The following is an 18014-nucleotide window of genomic DNA, read 5'->3' as shown; positions in this document are numbered from 1 at the left end:
CCACATTAGGAGAAAAAACAGTCAAGTTAAGAGAAATCACAATGCATCATTATTTTAAGAAATGAAGGTCAGTCAATCCAAAAAAACTCAAGAACTTTGTATGTCTCCCCAAGAGCAGTCGCCAAAACCATTAAACGCTATGATGAAACCGGCCCTTATAAGGCCCATCCCAGGAAAGAAAGACCAGGAGCTACCTCTGCTGCAGAGGATAAGTTTATCAGAATGACCAGCCTCAGAAACCGCCGATTTACAGCACCTCAGATTAGAGTCCTCATAAATGCTTCTTGAAGTTATTTCAACATCCACTGTAACAAGAGGAAACTGCATGAGTCAGGCCATGGTCGAATTGGCAGAATAAAAGCAAAATAGACTTTCTTGGGCCAAGAAACACAAGTAATAGGCATTAGATTAGTGTAAAACTGTGCTTTGGTCTGATTAGGTGACACCGTTGGTCATAACTGAGGCCATATTTACCCAGCATGGCTAGTATATCTGGTTTGTACTTAGGAGGGCTATCATTTGATTTCCACAAGGTCAGTGACCTCAACCACACCTTTGGGTTATGAAAGAGCTATTTGTCAATAAAGGAGAGTGATAAATGCTGCATCCGATGACTCCACAACCACCTGATCTAAATCCAACTGAGATGGTTTGGGATGGGTTGGACCGAAGGATGAAGGAAAACTCGGCAACAAGTACTCAACACCTCTGGGAACTGATGGTGATATCATGAGGTCGACTGAGAGAATGCCAAGAGTGTGCAAAGCTGCCATCAAAGCAAAAGGAAGCTACTTTGATGAATTAAAAATATAAAACATATTCTGAGGTATTTAACACCTTTTTGTTGACAGCATAGTCCCATATATGTTCTGTCATAATTTCTATATCTTAAGTATTAATGTACAGTACAATGTACAAATGCTGAAAAAAAGGAAAACCATAGAATAAGATGTGTCCAGACTTTTGACTGACAGTGTATATTTATGAAAATCAGTCAAGTTTTCAAGAGTGTCATGAGTCATTTTGTCATAATTTTACTATTTCAGTACCATATCGTTTATATGTTGTAACTATATTAATACTAGTGCTATATTAAATGACTAGTATAGTTTATCCTTTGCAACAACTTATTGTTATTAGTTAGTTATTATATTTTTCTATGCAGTGTATTTGTAAGCAGTGTGATTGGTTGGAATACATACAGGGGTCAAAAACAAAATGTGTAAAGGTATCTGGCCAGAGGTGTATGTGCTCATTCTGTACTGCTTGTTAAAACCCAGACATCTGGTCAGAGTCCATTTCAAATGTGGTGACAGGAAAAGCTCTACTGTGAAGCAAAACATAACTTCAAATTGATTTGCCTTATCTATTGACACAAACTAGTCACTAATAGTTAAGCATTAAGAGATAACTGTTTTTTCCCATTCAGTCATGTCAAAAAATTTAGTTGAATATCCCTAAAGCCTAAGACTAATAATAGTGGGAAATCTAAAACTAGGAATAAAGCATTTTACCCACAAAAGAATTTCTATTAAACAAATTGAACTTGGAAATGCAAGCAAAACATTGTGTTAAAAAAGCAGACAAGACCTCTTCACTGTGAAGCTGTTTAGAGATGCCAAGATTGTGCAAGACCGTCATTAATGCTAGACTGAAGACTTTCTATAGTTTGGTTTATTCTCATTTTAAAATGAGGGAAACAATAAAAATGAAGAAAACCTTAAAGTGGTCAAAATGCATTACTTATACTGCCTACAAAAGATTTAAATGATTAAAGCATTAACAGATTAGTTTTTTCCTCTAAGGTTTAATAGGGAACCCCGTAAATGAACGTTTCCCTGTCAGAAAGGGTTTCCTCCTGTTGCTGTTCCTGTAATGACAACGTTCCTCTTACCAGAAAGTGAAGAAATAGTTGCGATGGGGTTAGCAAAAGTTTGCCTCTCATGGCTAGTAGAACATATAATTACACATACTGGCACTGTTATAAGCACTCAGAAATCAATATTCATAGCAAACAATACAATCTTTTTAGAGAACCTAAGTGAATCTAAATAAACGTTGTATTTAATTTTCTGTACGAAAATGACTAGCCTCTTTTAATTTGTCTGTCATTGCATTATAAAGGGGAAAAAAAAAAACAAGCTGCATGATAGACCTGCAAACATTTCATCCAGGGCACTGATGTGCAAAGTTTCAAAACCAGGGTCAAAAAGAGGGTGAATGCAGGTGTGTGTTCATAAAATAAGGTTTGTATGAACTTACCCCTTTGAGCTTCTCTTCTATTCGTTTTTGCAAATCTCCACCCAAGATGATGCCAATGCCTGTTATTATCATAACTGCACCAGTTATTATGGAGGCATAGATTAGACAGGTCTTGCACCTCATTGTCCCAAATCAGAGACCTCGAGAGGAACTTGAAAAGTGAGAAAAACAAATAGACACAAAAAAAAAAACCTTTAAACTATAAACTCAAAAAAGCATAACAGGATCTCCTTGAAAAGTGTGTATCTCTACGATCTCTAACACACTCAAAACTGCCACGCTCAGTCTAACACCACGTGCTTGCTCAAGTTCACTTGCAGTCACTTGCTATTCTGTTCCTCTTTATCAGACGTATTCAAAAGAGTTCTTCAGAGAGGTTCTGTACAACGTGAGATAACAGTTTGAGAAAGCAAGGAGCTTAAACCCAAACTTTAACGTTTGAATGAGTTTAGAAGTTTAAGCGAGTTCAGAAGTGTGTTGTTTGCACTTCAGGCGTGCTCTAGCGTTCATATGAATGAGTGGGGTGGGAAGAAGGAGGGTCTAAACTGAGCCTTGTTGCCAGATTGACAAAAAAAGCTTACCGATCAAGATCTTGAGTTTGGAAATTTCCTAATTTAACAGAACATGATAGGAAAATTGCATGCATTTTTTCTTTTATAGTTGTCATTAAATCTTTTAGACTGATTATTTTATAAGAGATATCATTTTAATCATCTATTCAAAATACTCAAGCGGCAGATTTGTGACCGGATTCACTGTTCTCAACAAGGTGCCAACAGTAAATAATAATCCTATTATAACAATGTAATAAAGTAATTAATATTTACATGAAGGGTGGCATGTTGGCTTAGAGGTTATCACTGTGGCATCGTACCTCCAGCATCAGAAGTTCATCAGTAAATCTTGCATCCAGTCTGTGTTTGTGCATGTTCACCAAATGCTTGGTGGGTTCCTTCTGTCCAAAGGCATTATCAACTTTTAGTCTTTCTGGTGTTTCCAAATTATACGTAGGATAATTGACTCATATTTTGTTCTGTGGGGCAGCAAGCTACTGTACAAAAAAAAAAAGTCAATAATACTGTATTAGAGAAAATGCTTTCAGATTAAAAAAAAAAAAAGATTTAAGCCCTTACAACAAAATGTTTTTCGCATATCCCAGTTAGGAAGCTGAGGTCAGAGTGCTGGGTCAGCCAGGATACAGCACCCCTGGAGCAGATAAGGTTAAGGCCCTCTCTGCTTCAAGGTTAATGGGGCTTGAACCCCCAACCTTCTAATCAGTAACCAAGAGCATTACCCGTTTGAGCCACCACTGCCCCATATTACATAAGCATGCCATAAAAAATAAATAAAAAACTTTGAACACATACAGTATTAGGTCACTTTCGATTCTATTAAAAGAAATTGATCATAGGTCTAAGGTTCTTTAAGGTCATGTGAGTAAAAAGTATGATAAAACAAGAGGGAATAAGAGCAATCTGGCAACATGGGTCATATGTGTGTGGGAGGGGACTGGGTAAAATGTCTGTGTGTATTTGGAGCTGCTCTGCAAGGTCACACGCACTCTCTATTCTGCTGAATTGTATTCGTCGCGCTCTCTCTCTCTCTCTCATGCGTTCTCACCCGCTCTTCCCCCACTCTCTCACACAATCCCAAAGACACATGAGGAATAAAAGTACAATGCTTTCTCACATCATTGCAAGTTCTGAATGAACATTCAGAGATAATATACTGAAAACTAATGTCTAAAGTGTTCAAAATCATTGGTAAAGATATTCTTATCGTATACCTTTAACATTTTGTTGTTGTTGCTGTCAATTCTTACATGTATTGAGGCTGGAGGTTTTCATGTTATCCCCATGCCTGGTGGGTTTCCTCCCACATGTCTTACAAAGACATGTAAATAGGCTAACTGGCATTCTCAAACTCCCTGTAGTGTGTGAATGTGTGTATGTGTGTGCCCTGCGATAGATTGGCACCCTGTCCAGGGTGTACCCTGCCTAATGCTTCAAGTCCCAAAGGACAGGCTTCAGGCCTCCCGTGACCCTTTAGGGGATGAGTGGTATAAGTGAGTGAGAGAGTGAGTATCGAGTCTGGTAAAATGTTATATATTCACAAGTGTAAAAACTGTCTTTCTCTCTCTCTTTCCTTCTTTTGCTCTTTCTCACACACACACAAAGCTCTTTGTGTCAAAATGTAGAAAAATATAATGAGAGAGTGCAAGGCCAGAGAACAAAAGAACAACTCTGACCTGCAATCAGGGTTAAATGTGATTTTTTTTTTTTTTTTTTTTAAAGAGACAGAAGAAAGAAAGAGGAGGGAGAGAGGGAGAACATAATATAGTAGTTACACTGGCTTCAATGTAACATCACTCTACATCTGTAACGGGTGTCTTAAAACAGGGAAGATAGAAAAAAACGTGTATAGAGAAAGAAAAATGACTTGACAATATGGAGAAATATATTTATGGGGATTATAGGGATATAAAGAGTTTATACCAGAGAGTGAGATAGGAATGTGAAAAAGAGTGAGAGAGGAACACTACTGTACACAGCCACTACACTGTGTAAACACACAAAGAGTGTAAACAAAGGGTAATGTCAGGACGCAATCTAACCGTCCCAGCTACTGACTTTTTATACACGCACACATACACAGCTGGAGTTGTGAATTCTCATGACTGTGTGTGTCCTCAACCTGGCAGAGTTACACAGAGTGTTGCAAACTAGAATTACAAAATCGGTTACCATCGAGTCCATGTGTGTGTGTGTGTGTGTGTGTGTGTGGGACAGAGAGGAAAAAGTTTGACTTCTCTCTGTCTACATACAAGCAAGCTAAATTTTCCGATTCACATTTTTGTTAAATGTAAAAATGCAGTAAAGTTTGTAAAAACGTATGTAAAATATTTTAAAAGTAAAAAATATTTCTTTGTAGCTGTCTAGATAAGAAATAAAAAAACAAGTACAAGACACAAATGTGTACCAGTTCTACTTTAGCTGACAAAGCAAAAAAATAAATAAAAAAATGGTTTTATTTTCGAATATTACCATGTTAGACTACAAAGCAAATTATTTGTACATTTTGAACAAACTGTAGTACTGTAGATAGCTATGACTAGTATATACTGTACTTTGTTATTTTTTCACATTACATGAACAATTGTCCAGGAAAACATGCAGATTGAAGAGAAAATGCAGATGAGAAAAAAAATACTTTCAAACACATATTCCTATGCAGCTGTCATTTTGTACCCCATGGTGGGGTAGTGGTTAGTACTGTCGCCTTGAACCTCTCAGGTCTGGGTTCGATTCCTGCCTCGGGTCTGTGTGCATGGAGTTTGCATGTTCTCTCCATGCATGATGGGTTTCCTCTGGGTAATCTGGTTTCCTCCCACAGACCAAAAATATGTAGATTAGGTTAATTAACTGCGCTAAACAAATGCTGTTTAAATCTGAGTTCATATTGGCACTGTTGCATGCCTTGGTGCAATTGCTCCCCCAACCCCACCCCCCTGCCAGCTTTTACATAAATATTTTTATACCGTACCTGAGTACACTTGCGCTCTTTGAACAAGCAGGTGGCAGCATGCTCCTTGTTGGTTTGTAAGCTGCTGATAAACATAAGGAGAATAAAAGTAGATGATAGTTAAAATAATATGACAGTAGTGCCTTGGCAAACAAATTTAATCCATTCTAGAGGCTTGAGTTTATACTGTGAAACACATTTTTCCATAGAAAATAGTGTAAATGCAGATAATACATACTATCCAACCAATTTCAGAAGAGACATGTAAATAAAATAAAATATGAAATAAAGACATTAAACCTCACTTAAACTTAATTGATGATTCGTCATGGCACCAGCTGTTTAAAAAAAAAAAACGAAAGTGGCCCTTTTCTTTTTTTTTTTTGCTACTGTCCTTGCAACCATTATTCAGACCCATGGTGCTACGTCTTGCAAATAGTCCATCTACATATCTTGCACAAAATGGTAAAAAATAAATAAACTCACAAAAATATGTGAACTTGCTTCGCTCGACTTTCCACTAATGTTTGGTTCGGTTGCTTGTATGTCATGAAAATTTCTTGCAAAATTTCAGTGCTGAAGGCAAAAAAGTTGTGAGCCCAGGCACATCGTGTGCCGAGGTACCACTGTACTGATATATAGGAATAAAACACATCGAAAGCAACACGGAAAGCATTTTGCATGGGTTTTGCATGCTATTTTATCAGCTATACTGTAGTTGTATAGTTTAGACAATGAGATCAGTGTGTTATTTTCAGAAAAAGCAGATGGCATCAATGATCACATCCTGTGCCTCCTGGCTGATGTGGTTGGCTGATTTGAATCGTGCCTGATTACACCATAAAGTACATACAGTACACCCTGCCTTGGGACCACCTTTAACAAATAGAGTCGACCGTGGTACATGGAGTGTTTTTTTATGCAAACATACGTACAGTACCTGTCCTTAGGGAGTCCCACATTCAGTGCTCTAGGTTTGGCTCATCTGTGAAGATCTAACCAATTATACATGAGACGGATTTCTTGTAATTCAAAAGCCAGGGTTAATCATAAAGTGATATTCCTTTTCACTTTATGACTATCTTATTACTGCATCTATTAATGCTACAAAGTAAAACTGTGCTTTTAAACACTTGAACATTTTAAATGCAATCCTAAAAATTAAACAAAAAGCATCACTTACCCATCAGTCTCAATCTTAGCTGGTCAATTAAATATTATTGATTTAAAACTATTCAATATAGTGTTCATTTTATTTAATGGATAATATATACAAGACATGGGGTTAAATGCACTAGGTAAATTGTAGAGGTGGTACCAAGGGTAAATGACCATCAGTTTATATCAACATTTCTTTTCACTTAATTATTGTATGAGCCTGTGACTGTACTTGTTTTCTAAACATAACCTACAGTTGCTGCTCAAATTGTTGCTCAAATCTCATCTTAACTGTACAGATGTGTCTCGTATTAAAGGCTCAACTACATATAAGATGGCAACTAAAAATCTGCTAACAGGGTTTACTGTAGATTTTGACATTTGTAACTTCTTATTATGATCTTTTTTGTGTTACAATATTAAAAATCCTTGTTTTTACCATCGTGGCATGGTTTTACTATTATCTATAAAGTGAATATGGAGACTGAGACTGGATTCAAGTGTCTACAGTATATTAAAAATCAGACGTGTTTAGGCATCAAAAAGAATCGGTAAAATCTATAAAAAGGTTTCCTGTTGTTAGTTTCATTTGGAACTCTATGTTCATATGTTTGTAAACAACTCACCATGACAACCATATATGGTTTCTTGCCAAACTGTTGCCAAAATGTTCATGACAATGCCCTTGTATACAAAGTGACCTCCGTTAACCCATGGTTTGCTAAGGCTCTAGTGGAAGAATCCAAGTGGATAGAGTCTTGACCCCAACCCCACTGAACACCTTTGAACACTAAACTTGAATGCCGAATGCTTCCCAAGTCTCCACGCCCAACATAAACAAATCTCCAGTCACGCCATGTGCCAAGATCTAGAGCAAAGCCTTCTCAGAAATGTGGAGGTTATTATAAAAAAAAAAGACGGAACTAAAACCCCTGACACAGAATGTTTAAAAAAAAATGACATCTTGGTGCGATGGTGAGATGTCCACAAACTTTTGCCCATATGTGCATGAGTCAGAAAACCATTAGAAAACAAATAGAACCCCCAGCTTTTGTTCAGGATTAAGCAAAAAAAGGATAAATAATGTAACTGATGCTTAAATTAAATTCGCATTTCTTGCATTCTCTAACTTCCTGTAGTGGTTAAAACAGGAAGTTAAGCACACAACCATACATGTGATGATTTATAGAAACGCTCATAACAGTTTCAATAAGCACCGGATTGATCTAAGTCATTGCTCTCCTCTGCCGCTGGTGAAGTAGGTTCAGTAACACTTAAGAGTTCAGTTCTATATTTAACATTTTAAGAAGTGAAAATGAACTTTTAGTTGTCATGTGGAAATTTTGTATCTAATGTAATTATTTCTTAATTGCCTGCCTTAATTAACTGACTTTTACAACTGTATAAAGTAATTTTCAATAATCAAAAGCCCTATCTATTATTACCCAGAGCTACACGGGTTCCATTTTGAGTCTGGTTCCTCTCAAGGTTACTTTCCCCTGTTTTCACGGGAGGTTTTTCCGTCACCTCTGACTCATTACAGAATGTTTTACTGAAAATCTCCTATATATATGGACTTTCGCAAAACTGTTTTGTGATCTGGGTATCGTACTGTATACCAAAATTACTTATATAGAAAGATTTGCACTTATAAGTGAAACCAAATTGTGGTATTAGTTATGAAAAACATTTCATAATGCAGCAAAATGCCATGACGCCATGCAGAAAAAAATTACAATGAGAATAAAAAAAATCTTTGAAATTATTCATTTGTTTCAGAAGTGATTTCACAATGAGTCTCACTGCAGCAATGCATTTTATAGTGCAAGCAAACACACTGTTAAAAAAATGTGAAAACACCACACAAACCTTATCAGTTTTAATTTGTGTTTTGAAGAAAACTTCCTGCACACTCACTCATTCATCTTCTATACTCCTTTATCCTGTATTCAGGGTCGCAGGGACCTGGAGCCTATTCCAGGAGGCTTAGGGCACGAGGCGGGGTACACCCTGGACAGGGTGCCAATCCATCACAGGGCACACACACGCATTCACACACTACGGGCAATTTGGGAACGCCAATTAGCCAAATCTACATGTCTTTGGACTGTGAAAAGAAACCGGAGTAACCTGAGGAACCCCACCAAACTCCATGCAAACTCCATGCACACAGACGGGAATCAAGCCTGGCCGAGAATTGAACCCGGACCCTGGAGGTGCAAGGCAACAGTGCTAACCACTACACCACCGAACTTTGGATGCTAAAACTGATTTATCATGTAAGTGAAAAATAACCAGAGGATCACTGTAAGAAAAATATAATGAAGGACTTTGATTTTAATGAGCTCTATGTTCATGTCTCAAATGAAAAACAACAGCACCATCTGAACCATTTGATCATGAGATTAATTGTATTTTGCTGTTTGATGTACGCTAATTTCTTTAATTGATGTAATGATGATAAGATAATAACTGCAAAGGCTCCAGTAGGGCTCCAGACGTGTCTGTGAAAGCAGACAGAAGGCACAGTTAAACAGAGTTGCTATTATAAAGCCAGAAATTACAGCCCTGGAGCTGCCTAAATCTTCACAGCAGGTCTTTCTCAACATAAGGCTTTCCCAAACAGTATAATAATGTGCGCATCACTACAGTTTAGAAATTTTAACTTTTTCTTTTTTGTATAACTGGGGAGAATTATTGATCTGAGAAATGTTCATAGACACTTAATTCAAAGCAGTGGACACCTTCAGCCTTGGTAGCTTTGGAAAAGAAATTAAAAAGGTGACTTAAAATAAACACTATATAAGATGTGCATCTACTCTTGGTCATGTGATATGTAAATGGATTGACAAAAATTCCACCAGCCTTTAATATTATATGCTTTGGGATATGCATGAAGATGTAAGAAGTGCTTACTATTTAAAATCTGGCCCACATGCTTGGGGTGTGGCATAAGGGCTGTAAATGGCAGGGTAAAGTAAGAAAAGTGCCAAAAAAAGCCTTTTTTTTGCCGGGCCTACTCAGTCTTGATTGTTCTGCACAGTCATAATCTATACATATGTTTGTTTTGTTTAGAACTGGCCCAGAAAATGCTGAGTGACATTTATTTTCTCTGTAAAGTACTATGACTTTAGTGGAGGAATATAAATACTTAAGTTAAATGGTACATTTAAAATGTTCAATGTTTAAATGCAATATAAAAAAGTGAATGTGCGTTAATTTAAAAAACATATATATATATATTTCGGTCTGTATATTATTTCAGTCAGATGCCCTTCCAGCTGCCAACCATTTCTCCTTTGGGCCTGGCACTTTGGGACAGAATACTGTACATCTCCAGATACTCCAAATACTATGTCTAGATAATATACTCTTTGGGTATTTTATCTAGACATATGGCTAAGGGCCTTGCCCAAGGGCCCAACACTGGCAATCTGGCAGCTGTGAGGCTCAAAACCCAATCCCTTAGATTAGCAACTCAGTGCCTCAAATGCCTGAGCGACCACTGCCCCTTCTGTTCATTCTGAATAATGTATTCATATCCAGTTACATGCCTTATGCAGAGATGATCTGGGGTGACATATCTATTTGTCTTATAGCTGTTCATGCTGTCGGAGTTTTTATTTTCTCTTACCCTAATTAAATTAATATAGATTCTTGCAAAAATAATAAATACTCTTTTACCAAAAGTAGGATCTAAAGTAACTGTAAGGTAAAAGGCAATTAAACATCCACTAAAAGTTTTTATAAGCACACATGGGAAAAATATTGCATTAGAGACTTCAAACATTAGAGAAACAATCACATTCATAAAGAACTGGGTTTTACTGGACTATATGGAGATCAGTTATATAGCCAGTGCTTCGTGGATTTATTCCCACATTCGTTGCTATAATCACTGTATGCTCATTCAGCCACAAGAGCACAGATGTCGAGTGCAAAGGCCTGGAGTGCAGCTGGCGTTTCAGTTCAAAGCTGTTCAGTGGAGTTGAGGTTAAAGGTCTGTGTGATCCACTTAAGGTCTTTTACTCCAAATTTGGAAAACCATTTTATGATGGGTCTCTTTTTAAGCACTACTGGAACCATTTTATACCAATAAATTGTGTAATGCTACAGCATAGAAAGACACCCAAATACACCTTTGTGCTTCCAACCCTATGTCAACAGTTTGGCAATGAACAACATACAGTATGGGGATAATGCTCAAGTGTCCACATACTTCTGGACATATAGGTTATTACTTTTAATTTAGGAAACAAACAAATTAAATGTGAAATTGCCCCAAAATCTAGGACAAGAACATGTCACGATTGTCCAATATAGAAAAAGAGAGTTAAATTATCAACTTGAGTTTTATGGGTACAGGATACCAAAAACAATAAAGTACAGGCATAGAGTAAAGTAACAATAAAATTTAACAATGGACCAGAAGAATAAGCATTTAGTGCCAAGTAAACAGACAGAGGATGTGGATAACGTAGCCTACATGAATCCCTCCATGGAATGTTCTAATAATAGAAGATTCAGACACAGAAAAGTCCAAAAGGGGCTGGAAATGAGTAAGTCATGAATGGTCATGTGGGTTTTACTGACATTAGTTAATACAATTTTGTATAAATTGGAATGTATTTAAGTACACATGACTACATTGAAGAGCAATGACATGACAGTGAAAAAGTGTAAAAAGTGAAAAAAAAAAAATACACACAAGAGAAACAAATAAATAGAACATGACAATAAATGTACATTCTCTCCTTATGCTTTTTTTGGTAGGGAAACCACTTCAGGTTTCCTTCCACTCCCAATCCAGTAACTCGATTGGCAACACAAAATCAAAAGTGGGCATTGGGAAAAAGGTTGTGCTTAGTCTGGGGGTTTCAATATGTTTTGCCAGAGTCAATGACAAAAAAAGATGCTATTATTAGTTCAGGTGAATAAAGGGATTAGTCCATCTAAGTACTGGGAATTGATTGGTTCAGTACCAATATTGATTGGTTCAGGTAACTGCTAGGCAATTTTGAGTAGTCTAAAGTACCTGTTACTAAGTCTAATAGGAAAAGCCCATCAGAAGGTAGAAGGGATCAACTACAATATTCATGACATAATTCTCGAAAGACCTATGGCTTTAAAGAAAATCTATCATATACATGCAGGAAGCCTGATGCAAGTAGGTGCAGGATATTCCTGAGCTCAAATAGGAGGAACCAAAAGGAATGTTAAAAAAAACCTAGTACTATGATCATGTAAGACTTCTAAATGTAGGGCTCAATGGATAACTAATTAATAGTAAATAAATATTGATAATAGATAAAGAGAAAAAATAGCAGGGATGATGTAACAAAACCAATGATACTAAAATAGATACATTTCATGAAAGGAAAGGGTGTGTACTTACAGTACATCATTTTGTCTGAGTATGTACATTATGTATTGCAAAGAATGGGCTGTTATTGTTGAGTTTTGACTGTCTTTATCTTAGTCTATCATTATTACAGATCTGTATGTATTAACATTGTACAGTTGTAAAATATTTTGTTTTATGTAATAAATACTTAAACTTGATCACAGTTTAATTGTACAGTTAAATATTGTATATTTTAAAATTATTTAGTTTTATGTAATAAATACTTAAACTTGATTACAGTTTAATTTAAATATTGTACAGTTTAAAAATATTTTGTTTTAAGTAATAAATACTTAAACTTGATTACAGTTCTTACACATCTTGCCATACACACAGTCATATCTGATTTTTTTTTTAATCCTTACTTGATCGAAGTTTTCATTGTAGACGTGGCCTTGTCCTGATTCTTTTGGTTAAAGTGTTCCTCTTCGCGCCATCGCAGGTGAACATTGCCCTTCGAGATCCTTATCAGTCAGATAACTAATGCACTAATATAAGCATGGTGCACATATCACACTTTCACACGTTCAACAGTGCACTCCAGAAGTAGACAAACGGGAAAATAATTACAGCCGCTCTTCAGCATGAAGCTGTCAGGAATCACGCTTTTAGCACTCGCTGTGCTCGTGTCTCTAATCTGTGTAATGGAGGTAAGCCACCATTATATAATATAGTGACAGATCCTTTACTAAGAGCTGCTTTTCTCTACTTTAATCAGGGAAAATGTATTTTGCTGAAGATGAAATAATTAATTTATTGAATTATTAAAATAATTGAACCTTTTTTTTACATGGTGACTAATTACAGTACTGCTGTCAGTAATTAATAAGGCACAACGAATGATTCATATATAGTTGTAATTGGCTATATATGTACAGTATACATTGGCTTTAGCTATGCTTAAACAAGCTTGTTGGGTAATTTACTGTAGACTGAAATACCAAGTGTAACCACAAATAAATTGTAAATCATTTAGGTCAAATTTTACATATTTGATCAGAGTACAGTTCAGAAAATCTCTTTTTCAATATATAACTAATTCTTTCTTGTTTTGTTTGCAAGAAAATTAAAATCAGTGATTTCATTAATAGATGATTGTATTTTGCAAGCCTACTTGGTTCACTTTACTGATAATATGAATAAGTACTACTAACTCCCTCCTGATCTAGCCATACTTTTAAACCTTGAAAAGTCACACTCTTTAAAATATAATTTAATTAACATATTGGCATACATGTCAAATTAAACTGACCCGAATTGGCACACGTATTGCCACACTTACTCCGAAATCAATTTACTTTTGAATATATATCATCCAATTTATTTTTTCACATTTGAGGTAAAATGTTGCATTCCTCTATAATTCTAAGAGTGGTGTATTCAAAACTGTTCACAGGAGGAAATTATTTGCTGACTTTGTTTAGAATTGCAACAAAATCTGAAATAAATAAATAAGAATATTTACAAAGACTACAAATCAAATTGACATGTAGGTATCGTGATAATATTGTATCGGGTGATCCATGGTAATTCCCATTACTAATATATAGTATGAACAGGCTATATGTATGTATGTATTGTATGTATGCATGAACAGGACAAAATCTCATTGTTTCTGCTTACTTTTCCAATCAAACCAAAATATATTTAATATATGTATATTTATTACTTATCGCTGAGGAACACCTTTTTCTCTTACTATCAATTTCTCACACATTAAGGTTTATCTTGTTTGTTTAACACAGTATGATAAGAAATTAGTTTTTTCAAGAAAGTGAAAGTGGTTAGTGTTTGACACTAGACCCATTTCCTCATGAGTTTATTTGTCTAATATGTCCTTTTGTTAATACATTTTCTCAACCACAATTTCAAGTAATACACCATAAAACAACAAAAGGAAATTCGTGAAAAAAGTGTCTACCTGTCTATCTCGGGCTAGGTTCACTTGCCTGATTAACAGTCTAATACCGCCGACTGTCTCTCGGTCTGTCTGTCCGCAGGTAGAGACAGCTCCAGTAGTGGACAGCTGGGCAACAGGAATCATACACCGTGCCAAGCGTTCTTTACTTTGGCGCTGGAACACACTGAAACCATTTGGTGCCGGATGTAGAGATAATTACGAGTGTGGTACAAATTACTGCAGGTAAAGAACAACACAAATGACATAACTCTTCCATAAACTTGATACATTTTTTACAACAGCAACTCTAGAAGGAGTTTATGTGCTTATTCAAAAATGTAATCCTATTAAAGACACATGGTCACTGATATGTAAAAGCTTTCTCTAAGGTGAAATCTGCAATGTTTATGCAACATTTTTTTTTTTGCTTGATAGAGTCTGCAGTGCCAGTACTTAAAAGATAAACTTGTAACTTTAGGAAAGTCTCCAAAAGAGAATGCTTTGCAGTTTCTCAATTACATGATAATCTAATCTTATTTTGTCTCATTAATTTGAGAGAGTGACAAAAGAGGAGCCAGTGTGTATTATGCAATAACTACAATATTTCAACATACAACTTGCAGACTTTTTGGATAATGCAATTTAAATTCATATTTTTAATACTACACATATTACAGGTGATAAAATAGTATAACGGTTCCTTCCTGTTCATTCCTGAATGTTCCTGAACGTAATTGTCCTGTCACAGTGGTAAAATAACATGTTTACTTAATATGGTTGAGTCATAAGATGAATGAACGTTGACCCTATAGTGTTTGATAAGCATGTACCAGGATATTAAAATATATACTGAGTCGGCAGGAAAAAGAAATTCAAAGATGATTTTAATCTTATCATCTTCTTCTCAATCTATCCAGAAGTCACAAGGAAAGAAAAATTGGTGTCCCAGTTCTCTGTTGGGCCTGTCAAAATGTCAAAGCAACAAGATATTCCTCAATCTGTAAAATAAACTCCATTGGAGTCCATAGTACAGATTTTTTTTAAACATAATACTACAGTATAGAAATAGTAGGCTCATTGGTTTAGATAGTGATAAAATTACATGTCCCTTCTATTAGAGCCAGATTTCAAATTCCTGAATTATTTACAAACTCATAATATGTTGATGCTATTTGGGTCTGTTTGCTCTTCATTTAGTGAGAAGTTATATTTTTATAACAGTGGGTTAGCATAAAAAAATGGAACAGAAGCCACAATTGACTACAGAATGCCACAAACAGGTGCAACATACTGTACTGTAGCGAGTTTACGGCAGACATACTGTACTTTTCACCAAAGATTCATAACCTGCATTAACAATTCATTACCCATGTTGTTATTAGTTTTATATTATTATAAATAACTAATAACAAATAAAATTGTACAAGCACACAGTTTAATCGTTGGAATAGCTTTTTGGATCACTTTAGAGCACTAAGACATTACATTTACCTTAGATTTTCAACATCTATGCAAAAGAGAGCACTTGGAAGGGGAAATATACATCATTTTAAACATCAAAATATGTCACTATGTAAGTGTTTATAGCAATCTATCATGTTTACCCTTTTATTCTTCCTGTCTGTTCCTCCAGGAAAAACATCTGCACGTTCCAGCTCAAATATTCTTCATCCTAACAAGAATGATTTGCACAAAATTGAAAAGAACATTCTGGGAATGGAAAAATGGACCTTTTTGTACAATAACAACTCTAATGAAAGAAAACTGAAGAAAAAATTGACAAAATATTTGAAATCTAATTAAAGCACAGAAACATTAGCATTGGAATGTTTTTTTTTTTTTTAATGAATATTGTGTGGGAAGAACAACAGACAACTGACAAATTTAAAGAGAAAAACCCCTTATACTAATATTCTTCAATATTTGTCCTGATAATTGGAGTTCTTCCAGAGTGACTCTACCCCCATTCACAGGGAGTGAGAGCTCATGGGACTTTTCAACAAGGACAAAAATGATCTAAATCTTATGCTTTGGCCTACACAGTTACCAGATCTCAACCCAACTGTATGATGAGAGACATACTGTATTAAATACCATCTTTTGGAAGAATGGTGTTCATGATTTCAGGACAGTTCCACAGACTAGGCATACTGAAGCTCTTCTGGTGGCTAGTGTTGGCCAAACACATTTCTAAGGCACTTTTACACTTTTTCTTTGTCACCTGTCTGTAGATCAGTTATATTTAATTTATAGCATATTTGCCTTTTTTATTTTTTAAATATACTCAACCTATAAAATAAATAACATAAAGCCCATTTGGTTTATTAACATGTTATAAAAGGATTATTTTTTTTATTTGTCGATACTGTTTGTTAATGTGTACTTTAAACATTTTTTTATATTGTTACATTAAGAGTGCAATATGATGTTTTTTTATTCTGGCTTTTTTTTTTTAAAAAAGGAAAAGAAAATCTGAATGGAATAAACGAACAATGGAAAACAAAACAAGTGTGCAAAAAAAATCAGATGCGAGTTGATGACCTTAAAAACATAGCACATCATATCATACAGTACAAACATATGGCAAAACATTTGCATCACATCAAAAAAAAATCCCATTTTAAAATAGTCAAATTATTGGATTGTATCAAACAAAGAAACCAACTAGAGACATTTCAAATTACTGATATTGGGTCAAGAACCCTGCAACAATGATAATTCTGAACAGCCAAGTTCATGCCTCATGGAATACATTATGGAGATTACTTAAATTAGAATATTCCTTAAAATTACTTAAAATAAAACTCAGCTATGCCTTATAGTAAAAGTGAGAGCATTTTCAGATATTAAACTAAACAGCTTTGTGGTCATAAGAGACCTACTTGTTATTAGTGAGACTAAGCAGGAAAAAGGCTTCAATTTGCTAGGGAGCATAAATATTAGACTTAGGAGTGATGGAAAAAGGTCACATGGTTTAAAGAGTACAGATTGACCCTATTCCAGATATCCTTATTTAGCCAGGCAGGCAGAGTGTGTGTGTATATATGTAATTATATATATATATATATATATATATATATATATATATACACACTCAGCAAAAAAAGAAACGTCCTCTGACTTTCAACTGTTTTTACTTTCAGTAAACTTAATGTGGAAATATTTGCATGAACACAAAGAGTCAACACCATAAGACATAAACTAAAAATGTTTCACAAGGTGCCTTGAATGAAGGGAGGCTCAAAATCAAAAGTACCAGTCAGTATCTGGTGTGGCCACCAGCTGCTTGAAGTACTGCAGTGCATCTCCTGCTCATGGACTGCCTATTGCGGACAGTCTGAGCACTGATGGAGGGATTGTGTGTTCCTGGTGTGACTCGGGCAGTTGTTGTGACCATCCTGTACCTGTCACGCAGGTGTGATATTCGGATGTACCGATCCTGTGTGCAGGCGTTGTTACACGTGGTCTTCCACTGCGAGGATGATCAGCTGTCCTTCCTGTCTCCCTGTAGCGCCGTCTTAGGCGTCTCACAGTGCGGACATGGCGATTTATCGCCCTAGCCACATCAGCAGTCCTCATGCCTCCCTGCAGCATGCCTAATGCACGTTCACGCAGATGAGCAGGGACCCTGGGCATCTTTCTTTGGGTGTTTTTCACAGTCGATAGACAAGTCTCTTTAGTGTCCTGCGTTTTTAGAACTGTGACCTTAAATGCCTACTTTCTGTAAGCTGTTAAGGTCTTAACGACCATTCCACAGGTGCATGTTAA

The 18014-nt window shown here is 35.8% G+C and overlaps 2 protein-coding genes across 2 annotated transcripts in view; one reads left to right on the top strand and one right to left on the bottom strand.

The window, feature by feature from the left end:
- Positions 1-2753, bottom strand: part of LOC128507168 (lysosome membrane protein 2-like) — a 43175-nt gene extending 40422 nt beyond the window's left edge. The window contains exon 1 of the mRNA XM_053477843.1: positions 2263-2753. Within this exon, the coding sequence (XP_053333818.1) occupies positions 2263-2385 (123 nt within the window). The 5' untranslated portion in view covers positions 2386-2753. The remainder of the gene's footprint in view (positions 1-2262) is intronic.
- Positions 2754-12847: 10094 nt separating this feature from the next.
- Positions 12848-16064, top strand: LOC128507648 (liver-expressed antimicrobial peptide 2). Its single transcript, XM_053478700.1, has 3 exons — positions 12848-12996; positions 14347-14489; positions 15880-16064. The coding sequence occupies exons 1-3, from the start codon at positions 12931-12933 to the stop codon at positions 15920-15922; spliced, it is 252 nt and encodes an 83-aa protein (XP_053334675.1). The 5' UTR covers positions 12848-12930; the 3' UTR covers positions 15923-16064.
- The last annotated feature ends 1950 nt before the right edge of the window (positions 16065-18014 follow it).

This window comes from Clarias gariepinus, chromosome 19 (assembly GCF_024256425.1).
Source record: "Clarias gariepinus isolate MV-2021 ecotype Netherlands chromosome 19, CGAR_prim_01v2, whole genome shotgun sequence".
NCBI classification, from domain to species: domain Eukaryota; kingdom Metazoa; phylum Chordata; class Actinopteri; order Siluriformes; family Clariidae; genus Clarias; species Clarias gariepinus.
Note: the sequence above shows the minus strand (reverse complement) of the source record. Positions and strands in the feature narration are given on the sequence as shown.

Coding starts and splice junctions, on each gene's coding strand:
- LOC128507648 (XM_053478700.1), top strand. CDS start 12,931: ATGAAGCTGTCAGGAATCACGCTTTTAGCACTCGCTGTGCTCGTGTCT. Junction 12,997..14,346: donor CTCTAATCTGTGTAATGGAG/GTAAGCCACCAT, acceptor GTCTGTCCGCAG/GTAGAGACAGCTCCAGTAGT. Junction 14,490..15,879: donor TGTGGTACAAATTACTGCAG/GTAAAGAACAAC, acceptor CTGTTCCTCCAG/GAAAAACATCTGCACGTTCC.